Consider the following 24436-nt stretch of genomic DNA (forward strand, 5'->3'; position numbering starts at 1 on the left):
CGGGACGTACCAGACGAGTATCGATATCGGATACGTATCGGAAACAATACTTCATCATTTTTGGAGTATCCGGGCTTCATAGGCTGCATTGCTATTTTTTTTCATATATTTTTTTATAATAATAATAATAATAAATGATAATAATAAATGGTAATAATAAAAAGGGGTAAAAGAATGATCTTTGACTTTTAGTCAACTAGATTGATTTTGACATAGACAGTACACAGATGCATATAAAAGACTTTGCGTCAAATTAAATGATAAAAAAACTAGATGAAGTGGCCAAAACATACATTACGACAACCACCAACTTGCTGTTCACGCAAATAGTGTTGTTAGCATTGAAACTTTTGTTTGAGTAGAAGGAAAATGGTCACCACCAAAACATAAATGCATTGTCGATGCAAGTTTCTTCGATGGAGCTGATGCAACATGATCCGCATAGTGTTTTCGTGACAGCCTTGGTAGATTCATGGTGGCGGGATCTAATATTATACATGGAAGACTCAATATAATTGAGGGAGAAGCTATGACCAAGAAAGAAGCTATTAGATTACTACATTTTTATTTACGGCTTAGTCAATTATTTCAGCCTCTAAATTAGGTTACAATAATAATAATAAGAAGAAGAACAACAACAACAACGGTGAAACCTTACGACATACACGGTGCGATATTCACGATATTGTTTTTGTTTACAACAGCAGCGATTTTCCTATCTTCTTCTCCACACACCGCGATGCACCACCTCATTGTCTCGCCATCTTTGTTGTAGCCGGCTTCTTGCATGAGTTGTTTAAGATGATTGCATCCGTTGTTATTATTATTATTACTACTATTATTAGGATAATGAAAAATGCGAACGACTTTAGTGAATTCGTGTCATACACAAGAGACAATTCTCATTATTTTATCATATATATGATCTTGAATAGCCCAAAATACATTATGAACAACTTTTATTATTTTTTTCCTCAAAGCTGCACATTATTATCTGTATGCAGCTGATCCACCTGCATAGTCAAATCTTGTCTCTTTTCTTCAGTTTGACCCTTCATTATCTGTCAATGTATAAAGATGAAAGGATATCGGAGAAGAAGCGCGTTCTTCTCAATTCAATATATTACAACAACTCATTTTTATACAATTTAAGTTCTATTTTTATTTATAGTATTTGTTTGTGTTGTTCAAGACCAAATCATTGAAAATATTAGGTTCCAATACACTTGTAAAATAAGGTTAGAATATTAATGAAAGAGTAATGGACGAATAATGTTGTTAGCATTGAAACTGTTGTTTAGTAGAAGAAAAATGGTCACCAGGAAAACATGACTAATGCCGTAGAAAAAGAACAGGTGTCTTATAAAATGAAAAGAGAAATCACACTTGTTGAAATATTTGTCAAGGTATGCAACTTCAAAACCATTTGCTAAATTCAACACTGTGAGTCTACTAGTTTTGAGACAATATTGACAGTTGCCATGAATATTCATAGATGATCCTGGTGGGTGTAGTTATCATGATCTTGTAGGAGATGACAAATAATAATAATAATAATAATAATAATAATAATAATAATAATAATAATAATAATAATATATGGAGGTCAAACTATCTGGAGTTGAATTGTTTACAAATACATCAGTCGGTAGTTGTTACTATCACATTCGTGAAATAATCGTGATAAATTTTTCGCAAGATTTATCATTTTTACATTATTATTATTATTATTATTATTATTATTATTATTACTACTACTCTTAAGAAAATGCTACTTAATTATCACGACAAAACAAATCACGAAGAAAAAAAATGTTTTGCAATCATGTCATATTGTAAGCAAAAAGGAGAAGTTCCGGAACCGTTTTATTTAGAATTGCACAGCTTCACAATCTCAAATACGTTAGAGCTATGTGTTACTTTTTGTTGGAGAATTTGATGATAATATAAATCCATGGTGTGACATTTATATAGTTTTTTTAAAAAAAAAACTAAAGGTATATATCCTCCACGTGCAACCGCAGATATAGTCTATTTTAATTTAATGGTGGCTTCTAAGGTGAGGGAGCTATTAAGTCCCTCACCGGTGAACCATTTAATTGTTACCGTTAGATCTGATCAATGACTTAGATCTATTAAAATTAGAAAAGGAACATGTACACTTATCCACATGCAATCCTGTCAAACCACAACTTCATCTCCCAACATTTCAATTCGACGGAAATTCCATCAAAACTCCATCCATCACTCACACAAACTCCGGCGAACAACCACACCTCCGGTGCCAACTGTCCCCATCACCGACGCAGACCACCACCGCCGTTGAATCTTTCTTTCGCTTGCCAAGCATATGAAACAATATTAGTTTTGAAATTCTATTTGAGATTTTAATTGTTCATCTTGAAATGTTACAACCGGTGGTGTCACCAAAGCAAGACGAAGAAGAAGACAAAATTGTTTGGAGAATCATAGATAAAAGGATATTGCACAGTGATCCGAATAATCTTCTTGTTGCAATTTTGGGTTTTTTCAATGGTTTTGCATGATGGGTTGGTTTCAAAATTTGATTTTGGAGGTTTTGCTTCAGATTCTAAAGCTTCAGTTGAGTATGGTCATGGAAGAAAAAGAGAAACACAATCAAAGTTTTTTTTGTTACTTGCTTATTAAAAAAAAAAGTTTTTTTTGTTACTTAAGAAAGATTGTATGTGAACAGCTTTACATGTGTCTCTTTTTATTTTTAGTATATCTAAGCCATTAATCATATCTGATCGTAAAATTTTAGTGGTCCACCGGTGAGGGACTTAATAGCTCCCTCACCTTAGATGTCACCTAATTTAATATTTTGATAAAAGATTTTGGTGACATTTATTTTTGGTCAAAAGATGTCGGTTAACCTCCTCCCTCACGGTTTGCATGAGATTCCACTTATTCTATGTGATATTTAAGTCTCTCTTTACTTACATATCTGACAGGTCATATTGAATAGATGTTGGTAGTTCTTATTTTTCATTATCTTAATAATAATAATAATAATAATAATAATTATTATTATTATTATTATAATAACAATTGATGCATTCATCTTAACAACTGTTTCAAGAAGTCTGCTACAACAAAGAGGACGAGACGACAAAACGGCGAGAAATGAGGTGGTGTGCGAAGAAGAATGGAGGAAAATTTTCGCCGTTGTAAAGAAAAATAAGTTCGTTTATGTCGTAGCAGGCTTCGTTGTTATTGTTATTAATATTTTTATTATTACTTCTATTACTATTATGCGTGTAACTCAATTTGCACTATTATTATTATTACTAAATTGGTTGTTACAACATTACATATTATTATTATTATTATTATTATTATTATTATTATTATTATTATTATTATTATTATTATTACTACTATTATGCATGTGACTCAATTTGGATGTCTGAAATGATTGACAAAGAAAAAAAAATAGTAACTCAATTTCTACGGAACATCAGTGTTAATGCTAACATCACTATTTGCATGAACATTTAGTTGCTGGTATATTGTTGCACCTGTTTGTATTGCCATATATGTCTGTCATTATTAGCATTAACAACGCTTCCTGCATTAACAGTAGCATGTTGTTACACTTCTGTTTGTGTTATCATATGTCCATTAACCACCGTCAAATCACTCCACGTAAATGTTTTTAATAAAGAAAAAATAGAAGTTCTGGAACGGTTTAATTCAGATTAAGCTTTTGCGAAACAGTGATGCTATATACATCGAATTTTATCATCACGAACCAATCACAAATTGCTTATGACAGTTGGATATTTCATTTAGCAGAAATCAAGGGTGCAGTAAATGTGGGAAAAAAATTTGTGTACAGGTGTAATAGACATACACCTTCGTGATACTATCGTGAGACTTTTTAGCGAGAAATAGTATTTCCCTCGGCGAAATACATGGAATTGTTTTTCTTTACAACAACAGGTTTTCCTTTCTTCTTCTCCTCACACCGCCACACTCCACCTCATTGTCTCTCCGTTTCGTCATCTCACCATCTTTGTTGCAACAGACTTCTTGTATCAGTTGTTTAAGATGACTTCATCAATTATTATTATTATTATTATTATTATTATTATTAGGACAATGAAAAATGATAATTACCAACGTTTATTTAATATGACCTGCCAGATATGTAACTAAAGAGACAGGCTTAAAATCACATAGAATCATGCAAATTGTGAGGTAGGTGGTTAACCCACATCTTTTGATGAAAAATAAATGTCACCAAGATTTTTTATCAAAATATCCAATTAAACAAGACTATATAAAAGTCACACCATAGATTTATATTATCACCAAATTCTTCAACAAAAAGTAACACATAGCTCAAACATCAAGTATCGGTTCTTCTATTACTAACTACTATTTGAGATTGTGAAGCTGTGCAAATCTGAATGAAACGTTCCATAACTTCTCTCTTTTCTTTATAATATGACATGATTACAAAACATTTATTTTTACTTTTTTCATGATATCTTCGTGATTTATTTTGTGGTGATAATTAAGTACCAACTTAATAGTAATAATAATAATAATGGAGAAATGATTAATCTCGCGAAAAATTTATCACGATTATTTCACCAATGTGATAGTAACAACTACCGATTTGTTGTAAACAATTCAACTTCTCTCTTAAAGATAGTTTGGCCTCTATATATTATTATTATTATTATTATTATTATTATTATTATTATTATTATTATTATTTCTCCGTAACATCATGATAACTACAGCCACCATGATCAGAGGAGGCTTGCATGCATGTGCGAGGTGTGCGACGACATAGGGCCTCAAAATTTTGAGGGCCTCAACTCAAAATTTTGAGGTCCTATAATATTACTTATATATTATTTATACCTATAAAATATCAGATGTATATTAATAGATAAATTTTTATGCCCTAAAATAATAGTTATATATTGTTAATGTTCATAAATATCATGAGCATCAATATATTAGTTATCTATACTCGTAAATATAGTTCTAGTCCATTTTAATCTTTGCATAAAATTTAATCTTAGATTATGATGTTCCTTTTTGACGTTATATTCAAAGATAATTATTTTGTATTTCTTGTTCCATTCAATTTAATGTAAGATTTAATATTGATAATTTATATGTTTACAAGAATGTTTTTTTTTATATTATATGCATTTTAAATCGATAATTTTTTTTATTTTTTTTATTAAGGGGCCACTTTTATATTTTGCACAGAGCCTCCTAAAACTCGGAGACACCCCTGACCATGATTAGCTATGAATTCATGGCCACCATCAATATTGCCTGAGAACTAGACTCACCATGTAGAATTTAGCAAATTCTTTCAAAACTGTATATCTTTTCAAATATTTCAACAAGTGTAATTTATTTTTATTTTATAAGACACTTGTTCTTTTTATATAGTAGTGGTTAATGGACATACAGAAATAGAAGTGCAACAACATGCATGAAGTGTTGTTCACACTAATAATGATAGACAAATGATAACACAAACAGTCGGAACAGTAATAATGCTAAATCAATCATTTCAGCCTACAAATTAGATTAAATGCATAATAATAATATGGTGACTACTTCTCTACCCTCACATAAATTGAGGGTAGTTGCCCTATGCTGATGTGGCACCAATGAAATTCATCCACGTGTATTTAAGTCAAACATAATTAATTTTTTACCATAAATTATTTTGACTACTTTTATTTTCAATTAATTATATTTTATGTTACTAGTTTTCTTTAATTATATTTTAGACAATGTGTAAATATAATTAGAATTAATTTGATCATTAATGCTTGTTTCTAAATATTATATATTGATTCTAAAATATCAATGTTATTAGTAAAATAAAATCAATGTTATAGGCTCGAAAAAATAAATATATATCAATGTTAGTTTAAATAAAAATAATAAGAGAACAAAAACAACAAAGAAAAAAAAACCAATATCTCTAATTTAAATACACAATTCCACTTGTACATTTATTAAATGAAATCAAATAATGCTTCAAAAAAAATCAAAACAAATAATTTATGCTATTCCGGTGTAAATACTCCCTCCGTTTCAAATTACTTGTCGTTTTAGAAAAAAAAATTGTTAACTATCTAAGTCACTCATGTAAATTCCAAATATTTAGGAGTAGTCGAAACCGTAAAAGATTTATATATTTGGAAAATTAAAGTTTGTTTTTTTAAGTTTTCAAAAAAAAAATGTTTGTTTTTAAAAAAAATTGGTACATAACATATTAAATTTATTGGAAAGATAAAATGCATGGAAAAAAACAAATTAAGCTTATTGGTGAATTAAAATAAGGTATAATAAGAAATTAAGTGCAAAAATACACTTTCTTAATTTTTTTTTTCTAAAACGACAAGTAATTTGAAACAGATGGAGTATATAGTATTTATTTTTTCAATCTCTTTAAATCATTGCATAGATTAACGTTGGTTGACATGATGTCGATCTTAGAAAAAAGAGGGGAAAAAATTAGGTTAAGTAATTAGGTTTAGGTTTGCGACAATGGTCCGACCTTTCTTTTAGTTCAGATGAACTATTTATATTTTTACTTGTGATCAATAGTTAAACCCTAAACCCTAAACAAGTTCAAGAGTTAGTTCGTCTTCTTATAATAGTCGAACCTTTTCATTTTGATCGGATAAATTTCAGGTAGACCGCACTTGTGATCGGGCGAGCTCCCGTGTGTATGTTTTCCGACAATGGTCCGACCTTTCTTTTAGTTCAGATGAACTATTTATATTTTTACTTCTAAACAAGTTCAAGAATTAGTTTGTCTTCCTAATTTCGTTTTGTCTTCTCTAAACTATTTTGTTTTCAATTTTTTCCCGATATGAACAACCAAAGCAAACAAAAACAAATGACTATGAATAGGAATCACATTCTATGACATAACAGGAAAAAATAAGGAAAAAAAAACAGGAAAAAATACGCTAAAAAACATAACATCTAAGAAATTGAAAATCACAAGTTTTAGAATCTTGAAGAAATCCGGTAGATCGGTGGCGAAGGCTGCAGTAAAGATTGACATCGGATAACACAAAAGCGGAGGAGCCGTAGAATGCTAACATGGCGGTGGTGGAGGCTGCGGCAGAGATTGAAAGCATTAAGAAGAATAAGAAAGTTTTTTGACGATAAGAAAAAAGTTTTTTTTTTTTACGCGAAGAAGAAAGTTGTTTGAGACGTAATACAATTTGAAGAAGAAGCAAACAAATCAAAAGTAATTAGGTCCAAAATATAAATTCATAGAATATAATACATAAAATATAATTAATTGAAAATAAAAGTAGTCAAAATAATTTATGGTAAAAAATTAATTATGTTTGACTTAAATAAATGTGGATGAATTTCATTGGTGCCACATCATCATAGGGCACCTACCCTCAATTTATGTGAGGGTTAATTAGAAAAAACCTAATAATAATAATAATAATAATAATGCAAACTTGACAAATAATAATAGTAATAATAATAACAACAACAATGAAGCCTGCTGTGAACTTGTTTTTCTTTACAGCAATTTTCCCACATTATTCTTCACACACCACCACACGCCACCTTATTATCTCACCATTTTTCCGTTTCTTCGTCTCGCCATCTTTATTGCAGAAGACTTGTAAACATGGTAATATGAAATGCAATGTACATATGAAATGCAACAAGATCGAGATGATGTTTTTGTAACTGCCATGGTAGATTAATTGAGGGAGAAACTATGGCCATGAAAGAAGCTATTAGGTCAGTACATTTTTTATTTAGTTTAATCAATCATATCAGCCTCTAAAATGGGTTACATGCATAATAATAATACTTCACCATACCAGACGAGTATTGATATCGGATACGTATCGGAAACAATACTTTACCATTTTTGGAGTATCCGGGCTTCATAGGCTGCATTTCTATTTTTTTTCAAATATATATTTATATAATAATAATAATAATAATAATAAATGGTAATAATAAAAAGGGGTAAAAGAATGATCTTTGACTTTTAGTCAACTAGATTGATTTTGACATAGACTTTACACAGAATATTAATATGAAAGCCTAATGGACGAATAATGTTGTTAGCATTGAAACTGTTGTTCAGTAGAAGAAAAATGGTCACCAGGAAAACATGTGTTGTTCAGTAGAAGAAAAATGGTCATCAGGAAAACATGACTACTGCCGTAGAAAAAGAACAGGTGTCTTATAAAATGAAAAGAGAAATCACACTTGTTGAAATATTTGTTAAGGTATGCAACTTCAAAACCATTTGCTAAATTCAACACCGTGAGTCTACTAGTTTTGAGGCAATATTGACAGTTGCCATGAATATTCATAGATGATCCTGGTGGGTGTAGTTATCATGATCTTACAGATGGCAAATAATAATAATAATAATAATAATAATAATAATAATAATAATAATAATAATAATAATAATAATAATAATAACAAAAACAAAGGTGAAACCTTGCGACATACACGGTGCGACATTCACGGAATTGTTTTGTTTACAATGGAAGCGATTTTCCTGTCTTCTTCTCCACACACCGCGATGCACCACCTCATTGTCTCGCCATCTTTGTTGTAGCAGGCTTCTTGCATGGGTTGTTTAAGATGATTGCATCGGTTGTTATTATTATTATTACTACTATAATTAGGATAATGAAAAATAAGAACGACTTTAGTGAATTCGAGTCATACACAAGAGACAATTCTCATTATTTTATCATATATATGATCTTGAATAACCCAAAATACATTATGAACAACTTTTATTATTTTTTCCCTCAAAGCTGCACAGTACTATCTGTATGCAACTGATCCACCTGCATAGTCAAATCTTGTCTCTTTTCGTCAGTTTGACCCTTCATTATCTGTCAATGTATAAAGATGAAAGGATATCGGAGAAGAAGCGCGTTCTTCTCAATTCAATATATTACAACAACTCATTTTTATACAATTTAAGTTCTATTTTTATTTATAGTATTTGTTTGTGTTGTTCAAGACCAAATCATTGGAAATATTAGGTTCCAATACACTTGTAAAATAAGGTCAGAATATTAATGAAAGAGTAATGGACAAATAATGTTGTTAGCATTGAAACTGTTGTTCAGTAGAAGAAAAATGGTCACCCGGAAAACATGACTACTGCCGTAGAAAAAGAACAGGTGTCTTATAAAATGAAAAGAGAAATCACACTTGTTGAAATATTTGTTAAGGTATGCAACTTCAAAACCATTTGCTAAATTCAACACCGTGAGTCTACTAGTTTTGAGGCAATATTGACAGTTGCCATGAATATTCATAGATGATCCTGGTAGGTGTAAGTTATCATGATCTTACAGGAGATGACAAATAATAATAATAATAATATATGGAGGTCAAACTATCTGGAGTTGAATTGTTTACAAATACATCAGTCGGTAGTTGTTACTATCACATTCGTGAAATAATCGTGATAAATTTTTCGCGAGATTTATCATTTTTCCATTATTATTATTATTATTACTTTTAAGAAAATGCTACTTAATTATCACGACGAAAAAATAAAATAAAATAAAATAAGAAATGTTTTGCAATCATGTCATATTGTCAACAAAAGAGAGAAATATGAGCTTGTTTTTACTTACATCTGCGGAAGTCTTCCTCCCTTCTTCTCGACACACCGCCACACACTACCTCATTGTCTCATTGTTTCAACATTTCTTCGTCTCGCCAATATATACTCATAATCACTCGTTATTATAATAATTGTATATTACCATTACCTCAATTATAGCTAAATACAACTATTGTACTGCTATATATATTTTACCAACAAAGTCAATGAGAAACACAAGGTAACGTAAAAAAAACACAAGGCAGTATTACTTACACTTGGCATTGTAACCAAAAAAACTTACACTTGCCATCAATTTTTAATATGATTGTATCAGTTATTAATATTGTTGTTGGTGGATCTGCCATATAATTTAAGGCTAAGTAAATCATCTATTTAATATGCTACCAACATCTTTTGACCAAAAATAAGTGTCACCAAGATCTTTTGCTATATAAAAGTCACACCATAGATTTATATTATCATTATCAAATTCAACAAAAAGTATCACTTAGCTCAAGCATCAAGTATGGTTTCTTCTATTACTAACGTATTTAAGACTGGCAATTACACCACTCAATTACACCGACTTATGTATTTGTAAACAACTCAACTCCTCTCTTAAAGATAGTATGACCTTCGTATATTATTATTATTTGTCATATCCTGTAACATCATGATAACTACATTCACAATGATTAACTATGAATTCATGGCCGCTGTCAATATTGTCTGAGAACGAGACTCACCATGTAGAATTTAGCAAATTATTTCAACAAGTGTGATTTCTTTTCACAAATACGAGTTTGTTTTTCTTTACAACTGTAGAAATTTTCCTCCCTTCTTCTCGGCACACTTAGCTCAAGCATAAATTATGGTTTCTTCTTTTACTAACGTATTTTAGACTGACAATTACACCACTCAGTTGTTAATGGTAGATTCATGTTCACATACACAATATGGTGCAATTTTGGTTCACTCTTCTATAATAACAACAACAACGGCAAAACTTGTTGCGACAAATATGGGCTTGTTTTTATTTACATCTGCAGAAGTTTTCCTCCCTTCTTCTCGACACACCGCCACACACTACTTCATTGTCTCGTTGTTTCACCATTTCTTCGTCTCACCAATATAATTTGATTATGGGCAACGCCTGTTTTTGTTACAAGTCGTTGGCAAAACTACATTTTCTTCTAGAAAGACAGTCTTTGCCAACGACCTATAACAAAAACAGGTGCTGCAAAAAAACAAATTTCTTGTAATGTCATAATCACTCGTTATTATAATAATTGTATATTACCATTACTTCAATTATAGCCAAATACAACTCATGTACTGTTGTATATATTTTACCAACAAAGTCAATGAGAAACACAAGGGAACGTAAAAAAAAACACAAGGCAGTATTACATACACTTAGCATTAATTTTTAATATGATTGTATCAGTTATTAATATTATTGTTGGTGGATCTGCCATATAATTTAAGGCTAAGTAAATCATCTATTTAATATGCTACCAACATCTTTTGACCAAAAATAAGTGTCACCAAGATCTTTTGCTATATAAAAGTCACACCATAGATTTATATTATCATTATCAAATCAAAAAGTATCACTTAGCTCAAGCATCAAGTATGGTTTCTTCTATTACTAACGTATTTGAGACTGGCAATTACACCTACTTATGTATTTGTAAACAACTCAACTCCTCTCTTAAAGATAGTATGACCTTCATATATTATTATTATTTGTCATATCCTGTAACATCATGATAACTACATTCACCATGATTAACTATGAATTCATGGCCGCTGTCAATATTGTCTGAGAACGAGACTCACCATGTAGAATTTAGCAAATTATTTCAACAAGTGTGATTTCTTTTCACAAATACGAGTACGAGTTTGTTTTTCTTTACAACTGTAGAAATTTTCCTCCCTTCTTCTCGGCACACTTACCTCAAGCATAAATTATGGGTTCTTCTTTTACTAACTATTTTAGACTGACAATTACACCGCTCAGTTGTTAATGGTAGATTCATGTTCACATACACAATATGGTGCAATTTTGGTTCACTCTTCTATAATAACAACAACAACGACAAAACTTGTTGCGACAAATATGAGCTTGTTTTTATTTACATCTGCAAAAGTTTCCTCCCTTCTTCTCGACACACCGCCACACACTACTTCATTGTCTCGTTGTTTCACCATTTCTTCGTCTCGCCAATATATACTCATAATCACTCGTTATTATAATAATTGTATATTACCATTATCTCAATTATAGCCAAATACAACTCATGTACTGCTGTATATATTTTACCAACAAAGTTAATGAGAAACACAAGGGAACGTAAAAAAAAAAAACACAAGGCAGTATTACTTACACTTGGCATCAATTTTTAATATGATTGTATCAGTTATTAATATTATTGTTGGTGGATCTGCCATATAATTTAAGGCTAAGTAAATCATCTATTTAATATGCTACCAACATCTTTTGACCAAAAATAAGTGTCACCAATATCTTTTGCTATATAAATGTCACACCATAGATTTATATTATCATTATCAAATTCAACAAAAAGTATCACTTAGCTCAAGCATCAAGTATGGTTTCTTCTATTACTAACGTATTTGAGACTGGCAATTACACCACTCAATTGTTGATAGCAGATTCGTGTTCACACACACAATATGGTACAATTTTGGTTCACTCTTCTATTATAATATCTCATTAATTTATTTTTATTTTTTTTGACAAAGATCTCCTTAATTTAATTAAAACTTTCTTTTCGTAGTTCATGTGTCTAATAATTAGTATGTGTTGATCAGTTCCACCACCAAAATCTCTTTTGATTGCAACTCCTATTGAAGGTGGAGAATTCCCACTTCTACTTTTCTTGCATGGTTATCTTATGTACAACTCATTTTATTCTCAACTTATTCAACATGTGGCTTCCCATGGTTTCATTGTCATTGCTCCTCAGGTTGGTTTTGGTTTAACATTTTAATATGTAAGTAATATCTTATCTTGTTTGGAAGAAGCACTTCTAGAATTTATCAGTTTGGTGAATAACAAAAATATATATGTCAAATTGTTTGTTTGTAATTTTGAGAAAAAAATCCAAAATAAAATGTCATTAAAAAGTTTAATTTTTGTTGTTTCTAATATCATTGTTATTATATTTTTTTTTTTTAAAAAATCTAAAAAAATAAAAATAGAGTCAATTTGTCTTTTTTTTTCATTAACTTGAGTTCAATTTTTTTAATTCATTATTAGCATTATTGTTATTATTATTATTATTATTATTATTATTATGGTTCTTATTATTATTCTTATTATTATTTTATTTTTTTGACGAAATTCTTACTATTATTATTATTATTATTACTATTATTGTCATTCTTATTATTGTTATTATTGTTGTTATTATTATTATTATTATATTTAATCAATAAAGGAAGAAAAAAAAGGGAAAAGAGACAGTAACAACAGCAAGCATTGGCATAACAACAAGCCTTCATCTTCTCCCTCAACTCCCATTTTTTCAAACTCAATTTTTAATTTTTTTTTTCCTAAATCAAACCAAATCTTTACCAATAGCTAAAGATAGTGTCTTTCTTTCCTCTCTTATCCACTAAACCTTAATTTTTTTTGTTATAAATGGAGAAAATCTGCAAGACTAGAGAGAGAAATGAAAATCACAAAAATCAAAAGAAAAAAAAATTAAACACAGCATGTAGTTGTTGTGTTGCACCACTTCTCCAAAATCCAATCAACACCACCACCTCTATAAGCCATACCAAATTCATCAATCACACCATCAACTTGATGTTATATATTTTTTTTTAATTAATCATATATATTATTCATGTAAGTGGACACTTCTAAAGAAATGATACAAATTTTCATTTGGACTCAATTATAAGTAAAAGTAATTCATTTGGCTCGAACCCCCTCCGCCCAACATGTGTATTATATAATATGATATGTTATTGTATCAAAATTCGTTATATTACAAAAAACTTATTTAACTCATTAATATAATGTGTCTTCTTGTTGAATATATAATATTAGACCACTTAATATACACGATAACGAAGCGTATATCTTAGAAATGACATGATTCATGGTTTATAATTTTATGTAATATTATTACAATGGTATACTTGTTTATAAATTATAAAGTTTAAATATGATTTTAGTCATGTAATTTCTTGCAGCCATATTTTTTTTCAATAGTTATATTTTAGTGAAGTAAAAGTTTAAATTTTGTTTTCACTCTCAGTTGTATGAAGTGGCTGGACCAAATATAAATGGTGATATTTACTCTGTAGTCGCAATAACAAATTGGCTATCGAGAGGACTTGGCAAGATTCTTCCACCAAACATAATACCAAATCTTGACAAGTTAGCACTTGGTGGACATAGTCGCGGCGGCAAAACAACATTTGCTATTGCTCTTGGAAAATTAAACATCACAACTGATTTAAAATTTTCAGCCATAATAGGAGTGGATCCGATTGATGGAATAGATACGGGATTACAAACATTACCACCAATTCTCACCTATGTTCCTCATTCATTTAATTTTGATATGCCAACACTAGTTATTGGCTCTGGTTTAGGTGATGTAAAAAAAAACCTTTTGTTCCCTCCTTGTTCACCTAAAGGTATCAATCATGAGAATTTTTATAATGAATGTAACAAACCTTCTTGGCATTTTGTGGCTGAGGATTATGGTCATGCTTATATGATGGATGATGATACTAAGGGAGTTAAAGGCATAATTAGTTATTGTTTTTGTATTAATGGAGAATCAAGAAAACCTATGAGGATATTTGTTGGAGGAATTATGACTGCATTCTTGAAAGCTTATATAGTTGGTGATAATGTTGACTTATTGGCTATAAGAGACAAGAATGTGAGTGTACCTTTGAAGATGAAATTTGATTATATTGTATGAAGATGAGAGAAGATATGAAATGATGTATATCTTTTTGTTGGACATTCATGTCAACTAATGAGACAATAACAATCTCTATGTAGTTTAATTACGTGAACATCATGTTTTGAGATATATGAATGATGTTGTTTTACATTCATATTGGAGTTAATTTTGAATTCAAATATAGAAATTTATTTTTAATTATTAAAACAAAGCTTAAAGGATGTGTTTCAAAGTATAATCAATAATAGGGTAGACTTAGAGATTGGGAATAGGTTGGGTAGAGTTAGAATTTGCAAGGCCTGAGTTTAATTTGTCAAAACATTTAGGACTAAGTCTGATAATGGACTAAGTCATAGGATTATTTTCTAGGTTTGAGTCTGACATTTTGAGAGTCCGGTATGGCTTTTTAGCCTGTTTAAATTTTTTTTTCATATAATCATATTTAAATAAGTAATTTTTATCTATTTTTTTTAAGTAAACCAAAATCCTAAAAAAAGACCAAAAGAAAAAGAAAACATATGAGGAAAGCGATAAATTGGTAACCTAAAACGGTCATGAAAGAAATCGCTCCTAATAAATTGGGGGAGAGTCTCCCATTAAGCCAAGCCATCTAATGTTCCAATAAAGGAGCCGCATTAATAAGAATAAGGAGTCGGACCATTGGAATGAGTATGGTAAGCATTACCGGCAGTAACTCTGGCATTTTGTTCTGTATGTTTCTTTGGACTATTTGACAAATAATGTGTGTAAGGCACCTCATTCTTCTCTCTAGCATCAATCCAAACTTTCATAATCAAATCAATATCCTTTTGCATTTTCGGACAACTATGTTGTTGATCTAAATCTTGTGTTTCCTGAACATTATCAACATCAGTCACAATATCATGCCCGGACTGCTTAACCACTAATTCCTGAATCACCAATTCCCCATGAATAGTGTCTACATAATATCTTGCTACAATACTGGGATAAAATGGTCTTCTGATGGACAATAACAATACAATCATTCTCATTATTAACAGGAGGTGTTTAAACAACAACATCAGCGACAATCACTCAATTTTTTGTCGAACGTTGACCGTCATTCTAATTATTTTTTAAAATTTAAAATGATTATTTAATTATTTTTCGGTGGAAATTATTATTTAATTATTAGATAAAGATATTTCCACTTGGATTGTGCCAAATCATCATTTTCATGCCACCTCATTTAAAAATGTGACACATCATTAATTTTGGATCCAAACTGACGGGTAGGGGTGCTCGCGGTTCGGTTTGGATCAATTTTGTGGCAAAAATCCATCCGATCCAAAGTTAAAATTACTTGAAGTTCGGTTCGGTTTTGGATGACTAATTAAAAATATCTGATCCAATCCGATCCAATTTTGTACGGTTTAATTTGGATCGGTTTTTGGATATCCAAATTACAAATTAAATTTTATTTAATTAAATATTAATATTATAAATAAATGGTAAAATAATATATTTGATGTAAAATAAAACACATAATATGTTAAAAATTAATATTTTGGAATGATAATTATCAAATATATTTGAAACCTATGAAATAGTAAGGACATCCAAACACATCCAAAAATATTTAGTTTTTTGCGGTTTTCGGTTTTTTTTTATCGGTTTGCGGTTATTTTTTGTATTGGTTTGAATTTGAGCACCCCTATTGAGAGAGACCAAAATTGCAATTAATGTTAAAATAGAGGAGCTAAAATGTTCAGTTTTAAAATGGGAGATCAATTTCACAAGATTTGTAAATTGGGGATTTAAGCCTAATTTTTTTATGAGACCAAAAATAAAATTCAGTAATTTATTTTTTGCATTGATAAAATTCGGTAATTTAATTGGGACTATAAAAGTGGCTTTCATAGTTTTTTGCAGGTCTAAAATTAACCTTTCCTTTATTTATTGCTTATAAAAAAAAACTTTCCATTATTTATTTTTTTATTGTGAGTTTTTAAAATTAAAAATTGTCTAACCTATTTTGTCCCAAAAATAAATAAATTACTTATTCATTCCCCATTGTTAAACCCTAATATCCCGTTGCCCCAATAGCGACCATAACCCCTTCCTCTCTTTGCTTCTCATCTTCTTCTCTCTTTTCATCTCAACAAACCAAAAATGGTGAAGAAAAGCAAAAGTAAGCAATTCATTTTTCATCACTTCAATTACATTTTCTAATTAAACTTTATAATTATTTGATTGAATCGTTGATTTGATTTGATTTGATTTGATTTGCAGAGAGTAAGAGTAAAAGGGTTCCATTGAAGAAGAAGTACAAAATCTTAAGGAAAGTGAAAGAGCATAACAAAAAGAAAACCAAAGAAGCTAAAAAGCTTCTTCAAAGTGGTAAGAAGAAGGTTGAGAAAGATCCTGGTATTCCTAATGATTGGCCTTTTAAGGAACAAGAGTTGAAAGCACTTGAAGCTCGTAGAGAACGTGCTATTCAGGAATTGGAACAAAAGAAAGCCGATAGAAAAGAAAGGGTATTTTTTTTTATTATGTTTGTTTTCAATTTGTATGTGTTTTTTGATTGGGAGAAAAATTGTAAGATTTTTGTGATTTGTTGTTGTTTGAGAAAAATATAGGCTTTACTGTGGTTTGTGAAGTATAGTTTATGAGGACACAGATTTTATGAGCTTCATATTCGATTACTTCATTAGGAATTAGGCCCTGTTTGGATAAATAACTTAATAAAGCTCTTATAAGATAAACATTTATCATATAAGTGCTTATGTATAAACTATTCATACAACAAAAGATAAAATGAAGTCAAACTGCTTTCAGTAAGTTATCAATTATCATGGATATCTTATGAAACCCAGCTGAAAACAACTTATAAGTTATCATGTCTATAAGTTGTTTTGATAAACTCTCCCAAACAGATAAGCTTAGATAAGTCAATCCAAACAAATCCTTAGTTAGGGTGTGTGCTTGTGTTGTGCTCCATTTGTCTTTCTTTCCAAAACTCGTTGTCCCAATCATCATACATAACTTGTAATCTCCAGGGAAGAAGTTCAAATTACCTCGAAGACAGTGACATGGTCATTAGTTTTCTTAAATACAGAATAATATTACATTGTACCATAAAAAAGAATATTAACATTTTGTTATAAAAGTAAAATCACACATATCTTGTTACCTTTGTTGCTGGTGAAGATATTTGGTTAATTTGCTAGAACTATTGGATCTATATTTATAGATAATCAGAATTAGAATAATTAGATACACACAAGAAAACCTCTATTCTCTTGTGATGCTTCAGGTGTAGTCAGAGATGTAGGAATATTTATGTTATGTGTTATGCCTGAATTTAGCGGCTTTACAAAATTTAGAAATCAATTCTTATAATTTCCATTGTGTGGAAACACTATTGTTTTGTATTGTATGCATTATATGATTTATATTTTTGTTATAATTTGAAACTTTACCATGCCTAACTCTTGTTTCAGGCTCGTAAAAGGAAGTTGGGCTTGCCAGTAGATGATGATAACTCCCAATCAGTTGAAACAGCTTCTCTAGAAAATACTGATAATGTTCCCACTGTTGCAAAGACTAGAGGTATTTTATATTTTACATTTGTTGCAAATTGTGTTGGTCAAATATTTTTGCCTTATTTAATTAATTGCTTGTCTTATACTCATTGTGTTTTCATGTCTTCTTTTTCAGTAGATAGCTCAGATAGGGCCTTTTACAAGGATTTGGTAAAGGTTATTGAAGCTTCTGATGTTATACTGGAGGTCCTTGATGCCCGAGATCCCTTGGGGACTCGTTGTGTTGACATAGAAAAAATGGTGATGAAATCAGGACCTGATAAACGTCTTGTGTTGCTTTTGAATAAAATTGGTAACTTTCCTGCTCACCTTTTTCTTTTTCTCTTCTTTCTCATTTTAGGAATATATATTTTTCATTGACTTATCATTTGTGTTTCTAATTCAGATCTTGTTCCTCGAGAGTCTGTTGAGAAGTGGCTTAAGTACCTTAGAGAAGAATTACCTACTGTCGCTTTCAAGTGCAGTACCCAACAGCAAAGATCAAACCTCGGGTGGAAATCTTCTAAAAAAGTCAAACCAAATAATACTTTGCAGTTGAGTGATTGTCTTGGAGCTGAGACACTGCTTAAACTATTGAAGAATTATTCAAGAAGCTACGAGGTAACAAAAAATCATTTTTATGTTCAACGTTCAAAGCTTTTCTTACGCTTGCCCTTTCTCTCTATTTGTTATGTTCATTTTTCAAGTATCCATTATGTTTAAAAGTGTTTTGAATTTCGAAAATATGGTTGAGTTATAGTTCACTTTTCTTATTGTGATTAAGTGATAATAGCTGTTTGTATAATTAAAGTGAGTTTTACAATTCCTGCGGTGCAATAGAAGTATCCTTCTCAAACTATATTTATTAAATTTGTCTTTAAGTGTAGTGTTGATGCCATTCAATCTATTTGGAGTCATATCTTTGATTTACAATGTGTTCCACTTGTTTGTTTCTTTATTTGCCTCTTCATGCAATGTTATCTATTCAATATTAATTCTACATTTGACTGATAATTTTATTACCCCTCAATTCTTGTAGCTTCGCTTCTAGTCTTATAATTTATGGTGCTTAACTAGTTATCCATTTTGCCTTAATTATTTTGGCTTTGTCTTCACAGATCAAGAAGTCAATCACTGTCGGATTGGTTGGTCTGCCCAATGTTGGTAAGAGTAGTCTTATTAACAGTTTAAAGAGATGCCATGTCGTCAATGTCGGTGCTACTCCTGGGTTAACAAGGTCAATGCAAGAGGTTCATTTGGACAAAAATGTTAAGTTGCTTGATTGCCCTGGTGTTGTTATGCTCAAGGCTCAAGAAAATAATGCTACTGTTGCATTAAAAAATTGCAAGAGAATTGAGAAGTTAGATGATCCAGTTGGCCCAGGTACTTGAAGTCATTTGCTTCCTCCATTAATTAATCTGCTTATTTAGGTCTTTATATTGGAGTAAATGTAATGCAACGAGAAATGGACGGGCAAAGCTTTATGATCTCTGTATATCCCTCCATTCTCCCATACATAAATTCTTTGATGCCAATAAAGATTTCAACTTTTCAAGGATTCTCTTTTAATTAATACAATTGAAATTGAATTTTGTGAGAAGACTTTTACTTTTTATGCCACTTTCTGGTCATGTTCTAGAGCAGAAAATACTTATTACCCTGATCTCAATTAAAGAAATTATCTCCCTTTACCTTGAGATCCCATACATGCTTTTATAAACTCTCCCCAGACTACCGTTTATCTTTACCTGTTGAATGCTAAATATATTAATCTATATAGTTTAAACTTCAAAGATGGCTTACTAGTGCATGTTTGTAGGAAAACATACCCCCAAAAAAGTCAAGCCAGCCTTGATTTAGCTTCCTTTTAACCTCACCACCTAATTCTTGTTTAAAAGAGGTACTTGAAGTTTGGGAGAACTCAAAGATCCATTGATAGCAAGGGACTTGTTGAAATTTGATTTATGATTTTTCTTGTTTTATCTGTACCTTTAGGCTGTTTTCTATCTGGTCTGCTCTCCCTCTCCTTGTACTTCTACGGATTTATGCCTAAACCACAGACACGACTTTATCTTATTTTTTACTATGAGAGCTATCCTATTGTTCTCTTTACTAATTATATATTCCTAATCTTGTCTTGTGTTGCCACGCATCATCGTAAGTTAATTACATAGCCGCCTTCACATTACTGATCATGTCTTTAAATGTCATAGTTCCAATTTATGTTCTTTTTGAAGTTAAATGCTTAGCTGTGCATTGCTGTTTCTAGATGTAAATCAAAGTTTGGTTTATTGAATTAATTTGACAAATGCTTTGAAGTCTCCTTAGAATCTTAATTTTGAAATCTCAATTGGGAAGTCTAATCCTTTTTTCCTTTTTCGTGTACAATGCAGTAAAAGAAATTCTCAAGCTCTGTCCTGCCAGGGTGCTGGTCTCTCTTTACAAGATTCCAAGTTTTGATTCAGTTGATGACTTCCTACAGATTGTGGCTACTGTTAGGGGCAAACTCAAGAAGGGTGGAATAGTTGACATTGATTCTGCTGCAAGAATCGTTCTTCATGACTGGAATGAAGGTATGAATATACATAATGGAGTATACTAGATAAACTGAAACATGTTTCTTTTGAAGTTGAAAATTATGAAGAATTTAATGCCTTACCAAAAGTAAGTAAACTTTATAATTGCACAATTTCAGGTAAAATTCCATATTATACTATGCCCCCAGTTAGGGATCAAGCAGAACCTTCAGAGGCCAAGATAGTTTCAGAGTTTTCTAAAGAGTTTAACATTGACGAAGTCTACAATAGTGAAACTTCATTTATTGGGAACCTTAAATCTACTGTTGACTTAGATCCTGTTGAAGTTCCTTCAAGTTGCCCACTCAACTTTGATGAGACAATGTTAGAGGTATGTTCTTGATGTTTCTGTTTTAAATTAAATATGTTGAAACACTATTCGAGAAGTTCCTTGGAAATTGACACACATGTATTTTAGGGTCTGTTTTGTTGGAGGGATGAGATTATCTTAAACTTCTGTTATTGATTTAATTTTATGAGAATATGTATATAATTTTATTTTTAAAAATATCTGGACTTGATTATCCCTTAATTAAAATTATTCATCTCTACTCCTTTGAATGAAACCAGACCCTTAAGTCATAAAAAACTAGTAGTTTGTAAAATTTCTTAATTAAAATTAAAACATCTTACCCTCTAATATGTTTGTCTAGGACGACGAACCAGTTCAGTTGCCAAAACAAGATGAAGTTCCTGGAAACATGGAGGATAATGATGAGGATGAATCTATGGAATGTGATAAAGATGATGTTAGCAAGGACAAAGTTAAAAGTGCATCTAGTAAACAAAATGAGAAGTTATATACAGCGGATGGTATACTCAATCCAAAGATTAGGCGAGCAGAGAAGAAGAAAAAGAAAAAAGCTAATAAAGCCGGCGTATCTGATCCCATGGATGGTGATTATGACTTCAAAGTTGATTACTTTAAAAAAGACACAATGGATGACGAGAGCAAGAGTGACGATGACAACGATGGTGATGATGAACAACTTAACGCTGAGGTTCCTATGTCTGGTGTTGAGGTTGAAGAATGATTGGGATGTGCACACGCTTATAAAATAGACATGATGTAAGGTTGTGCATTTGTACTTTGCTTTTGTTTTTCCAATTTAATTTCTTAAACTGTTGCATTTGTTGATACACTTTTTGTATATACAATTTTGTCTAAACAGGAACTAAGTTTTGGATAGGTCAAAGCATCGAGGCATCTCGCAAAGGCGGTTTTTTCCAGACATTTTCCCTTCCTCTATTGGATTAAGCATTTATTGTCTTTGTTTGAAGCACACTCTTGTGAATGTCTAAGGTCTTAGAAGTTCAGGGGAATGCCAAAAATGCTTTAGTCTACAGCTTTTTAAGGAACTACTCTCAACTTACAGTTTTGTTGACAGGACAAGCTGAAATTTTATTTATTTAATATCATACTTTCCTTGGCACTTTATAATTTTATATTTGTGTTGTAAGTTTTGATCTCCGGAAAAGGTTGTGTGAATTCTTAAATTTTATACAAGAAAAATGTTGGCAGCATATTTGTAGGACTCGTTTTCAAAATAATAGGATTTACCTAAATTTCCACATATTTGAGTGAGCTCAGAAGTGTTATTGTTAAGAATTTTTTTTTGACACTTTGTTAACAATTTCTTTAACAATAACTTGGACTGCTTTTACCAATTAGATTATTTATAGAAAGATAAATTGCACTGTACATTGAAATTACCATTTTAATTTTGAGGTTAATATATTTGTAATTTTAAAGTTAAATATTTTTTTAGTCCTACATGAAAAATAATTTTACTCCGTAAAAACCGATGTTATTATACAATTAGTCCTGGTGCCCCAAACGGCTGGTAATTTGACAGACGGAATCCTGACTATGTAGTATGTCATGTGGATGCCACGTCACCTCTCACCTAACATATATACATGGCATGTTGACTCACATTTTTTGTTAATTAAAAATTAAAATTGTAATGATTTTAATAAAAAAAGCTTTTTAATAAATTTTAAATTGGTACCTATTGACTTAATTCATCCACCACCTACCCCAAAACCCTAATTTCCAATCTTCTTTGCACGTCACTTGCCATGATTCATCCATCACTATCATCAATTTTATAGATTTGGGCACGTGGATGCCACATCTAAAACCGGTACCTATTGTGATTTATCACAATTCCAATTGTATATTTTTTTCTTACATGTAATTATCAAAATTTTAAAATATTATTAGCTTAATAATTTAATTTTTAAAACTTTAAAGTTATAGATAAATTAATAGATATTAAAATTAAATAGTTAAATTATTAAACAAATACTATTATTTTAAGCTCTTACCAATAAAATATCATAAAAAAAAAGTTATTTGTAAATGTTACGTGAATTTTTGTAAAAATAGGTATTATAAAATAATCATTTTCTTTTCAAATTGGTAATTCTTTTCTCAGTTGTAGTTCTTGTGCTTTAATTTGTGTAGTAGGACCAGATGTGTCATCGGTTGTTTTTGCAGCATCTGAAACCAAAGGTTTTTGAGTTTGATCTTTTGTATACGAATCCGATGAGTCTGGAACAATACACATGTTTTCAGTCAAAACGTTGGAAACCTTTTTTAAGGTTAAGAAAAAGAACATCTTTTGTTACCAACGTTTCAAGTGGAGTCATTTAAATTTAAACCGTTTTTCAATAGCACCAACACCAGAAGTACCAATAATTACTTCGATGGCCATGACAGTTTTAAAAGCGTTTTAAAAGTGTTGTTTTTTTAATTTAATTAGAGTTTTAAATTAAAAGGTAGCAAGTTTTATAAATGAATAAAAGAATACTATGGTCATTGGACTTAAAGTGATGGGCAAGTTGACAAAGAAACCAGTTCATATATAAGGAAGGGCTTAGGACAAGTATGAAGGGGCTTTGTGTAACATGGGAGATTTTATGGTACACAAGTTGTCAATATTATTATAATGAATACGAATTTCATAAAATCTACTGTTAGATTGGTTGTTTCTATCGTATAGATCATCCATAATTTTTTTTAAAAAAATCGAAAATTATTTGATATGTTATTGAGACCGATCAAGATAACAGTAAAAAATTCATTTTCAAAAGATTTTTCTGCCGTCCTTTTTCTTGCGCCCTCAGTCCCATTCTTCTTAGAACCTTAATCTTCTTAACCTTAAAATCCTAAAACCAGCTTGCATGTGTGATGTCTCTTTCCATTCCAACTCCTATAAGTTACAAATAATCAAGGTATGGAGCTATTTTTCCCTCTCCATCTTTAAACTGGTTATGACCCTCTATTTTTCACCCAACAAATTCATCTTTTCCATTTTTACATGCTTTGGTCCATGCATGTGTACTTTTCTCACATCAGTGTTGATATGAATGCAATAAGAAAAAGTTATCTGATGTACAATAAATGAGAAAACAAGATCATATAGTCATATAAGAAAAAAGTTTAGAATTGCATATTTCAAATAACAAAGATTCACATTTACATTTTTTCAGTTACAATTACAAGTTATGCAAAATTAATCTCAAAGTGACATGCAAGGAGTCATGGTTCATCAATTTGATACACACTGCGCATTACCTCTTTTTTTTAAAAAAAAACTCTGCACATTACCAAGACTGTATCCATTCTAGTGTCCCCCTAATCATATTTATTTATCTCTCAGGTTCCATCCATGTTTCATATACAAGACAAGTTTTATGCATGTTATC

General features: G+C 30.6%; 2 protein-coding genes across 5 annotated transcripts; both read left to right on the forward strand.

Moving 5' to 3' along the window:
- The first annotated feature begins 12234 nt into the window (after window positions 1–12234).
- Window positions 12235–14755, forward strand: LOC123898611 (chlorophyllase-2-like). The gene is made up of 3 exons (XM_045949617.1): window positions 12235–12346; window positions 12482–12636; window positions 13939–14755. The coding sequence occupies exons 1-3, from the start codon at window positions 12259–12261 to the stop codon at window positions 14614–14616; spliced, it is 921 nt and encodes a 306-aa protein (XP_045805573.1). The 5' UTR covers window positions 12235–12258; the 3' UTR covers window positions 14617–14755.
- A 1846-nt stretch (window positions 14756–16601) lies between these two features.
- Window positions 16602–22248, forward strand: LOC123923003 (guanine nucleotide-binding protein-like NSN1). Of its 4 annotated transcripts, none has more exons than XM_045975653.1 (10): window positions 16602–16753; window positions 16855–17099; window positions 18066–18174; window positions 18283–18459; window positions 18553–18767; window positions 19265–19529; window positions 20540–20719; window positions 20842–21053; window positions 21376–21796; window positions 21895–22248. In XM_045975653.1, exons 1-9 carry the CDS (start codon window positions 16735–16737, stop codon window positions 21754–21756), a joined length of 1803 nt encoding a protein of 600 aa, XP_045831609.1. In that variant the 5' UTR covers window positions 16602–16734; the 3' UTR covers window positions 21757–21796; window positions 21895–22248. The 4 variants fall into 4 exon arrangements, with proteins under 4 accessions (XP_045831609.1, XP_045831616.1, XP_045831620.1 ...); XM_045975660.1 differs by having other exon boundaries at window positions 21376–21791; XM_045975664.1 differs by having other exon boundaries at window positions 18286–18459.
- Window positions 22249–24436: the final 2188 nt, after the last annotated feature.

This window comes from Trifolium pratense, linkage group LG1 (genome assembly GCF_020283565.1).
Source record: "Trifolium pratense cultivar HEN17-A07 linkage group LG1, ARS_RC_1.1, whole genome shotgun sequence".
Lineage (NCBI taxonomy): Eukaryota > Viridiplantae > Streptophyta > Magnoliopsida > Fabales > Fabaceae > Trifolium > Trifolium pratense.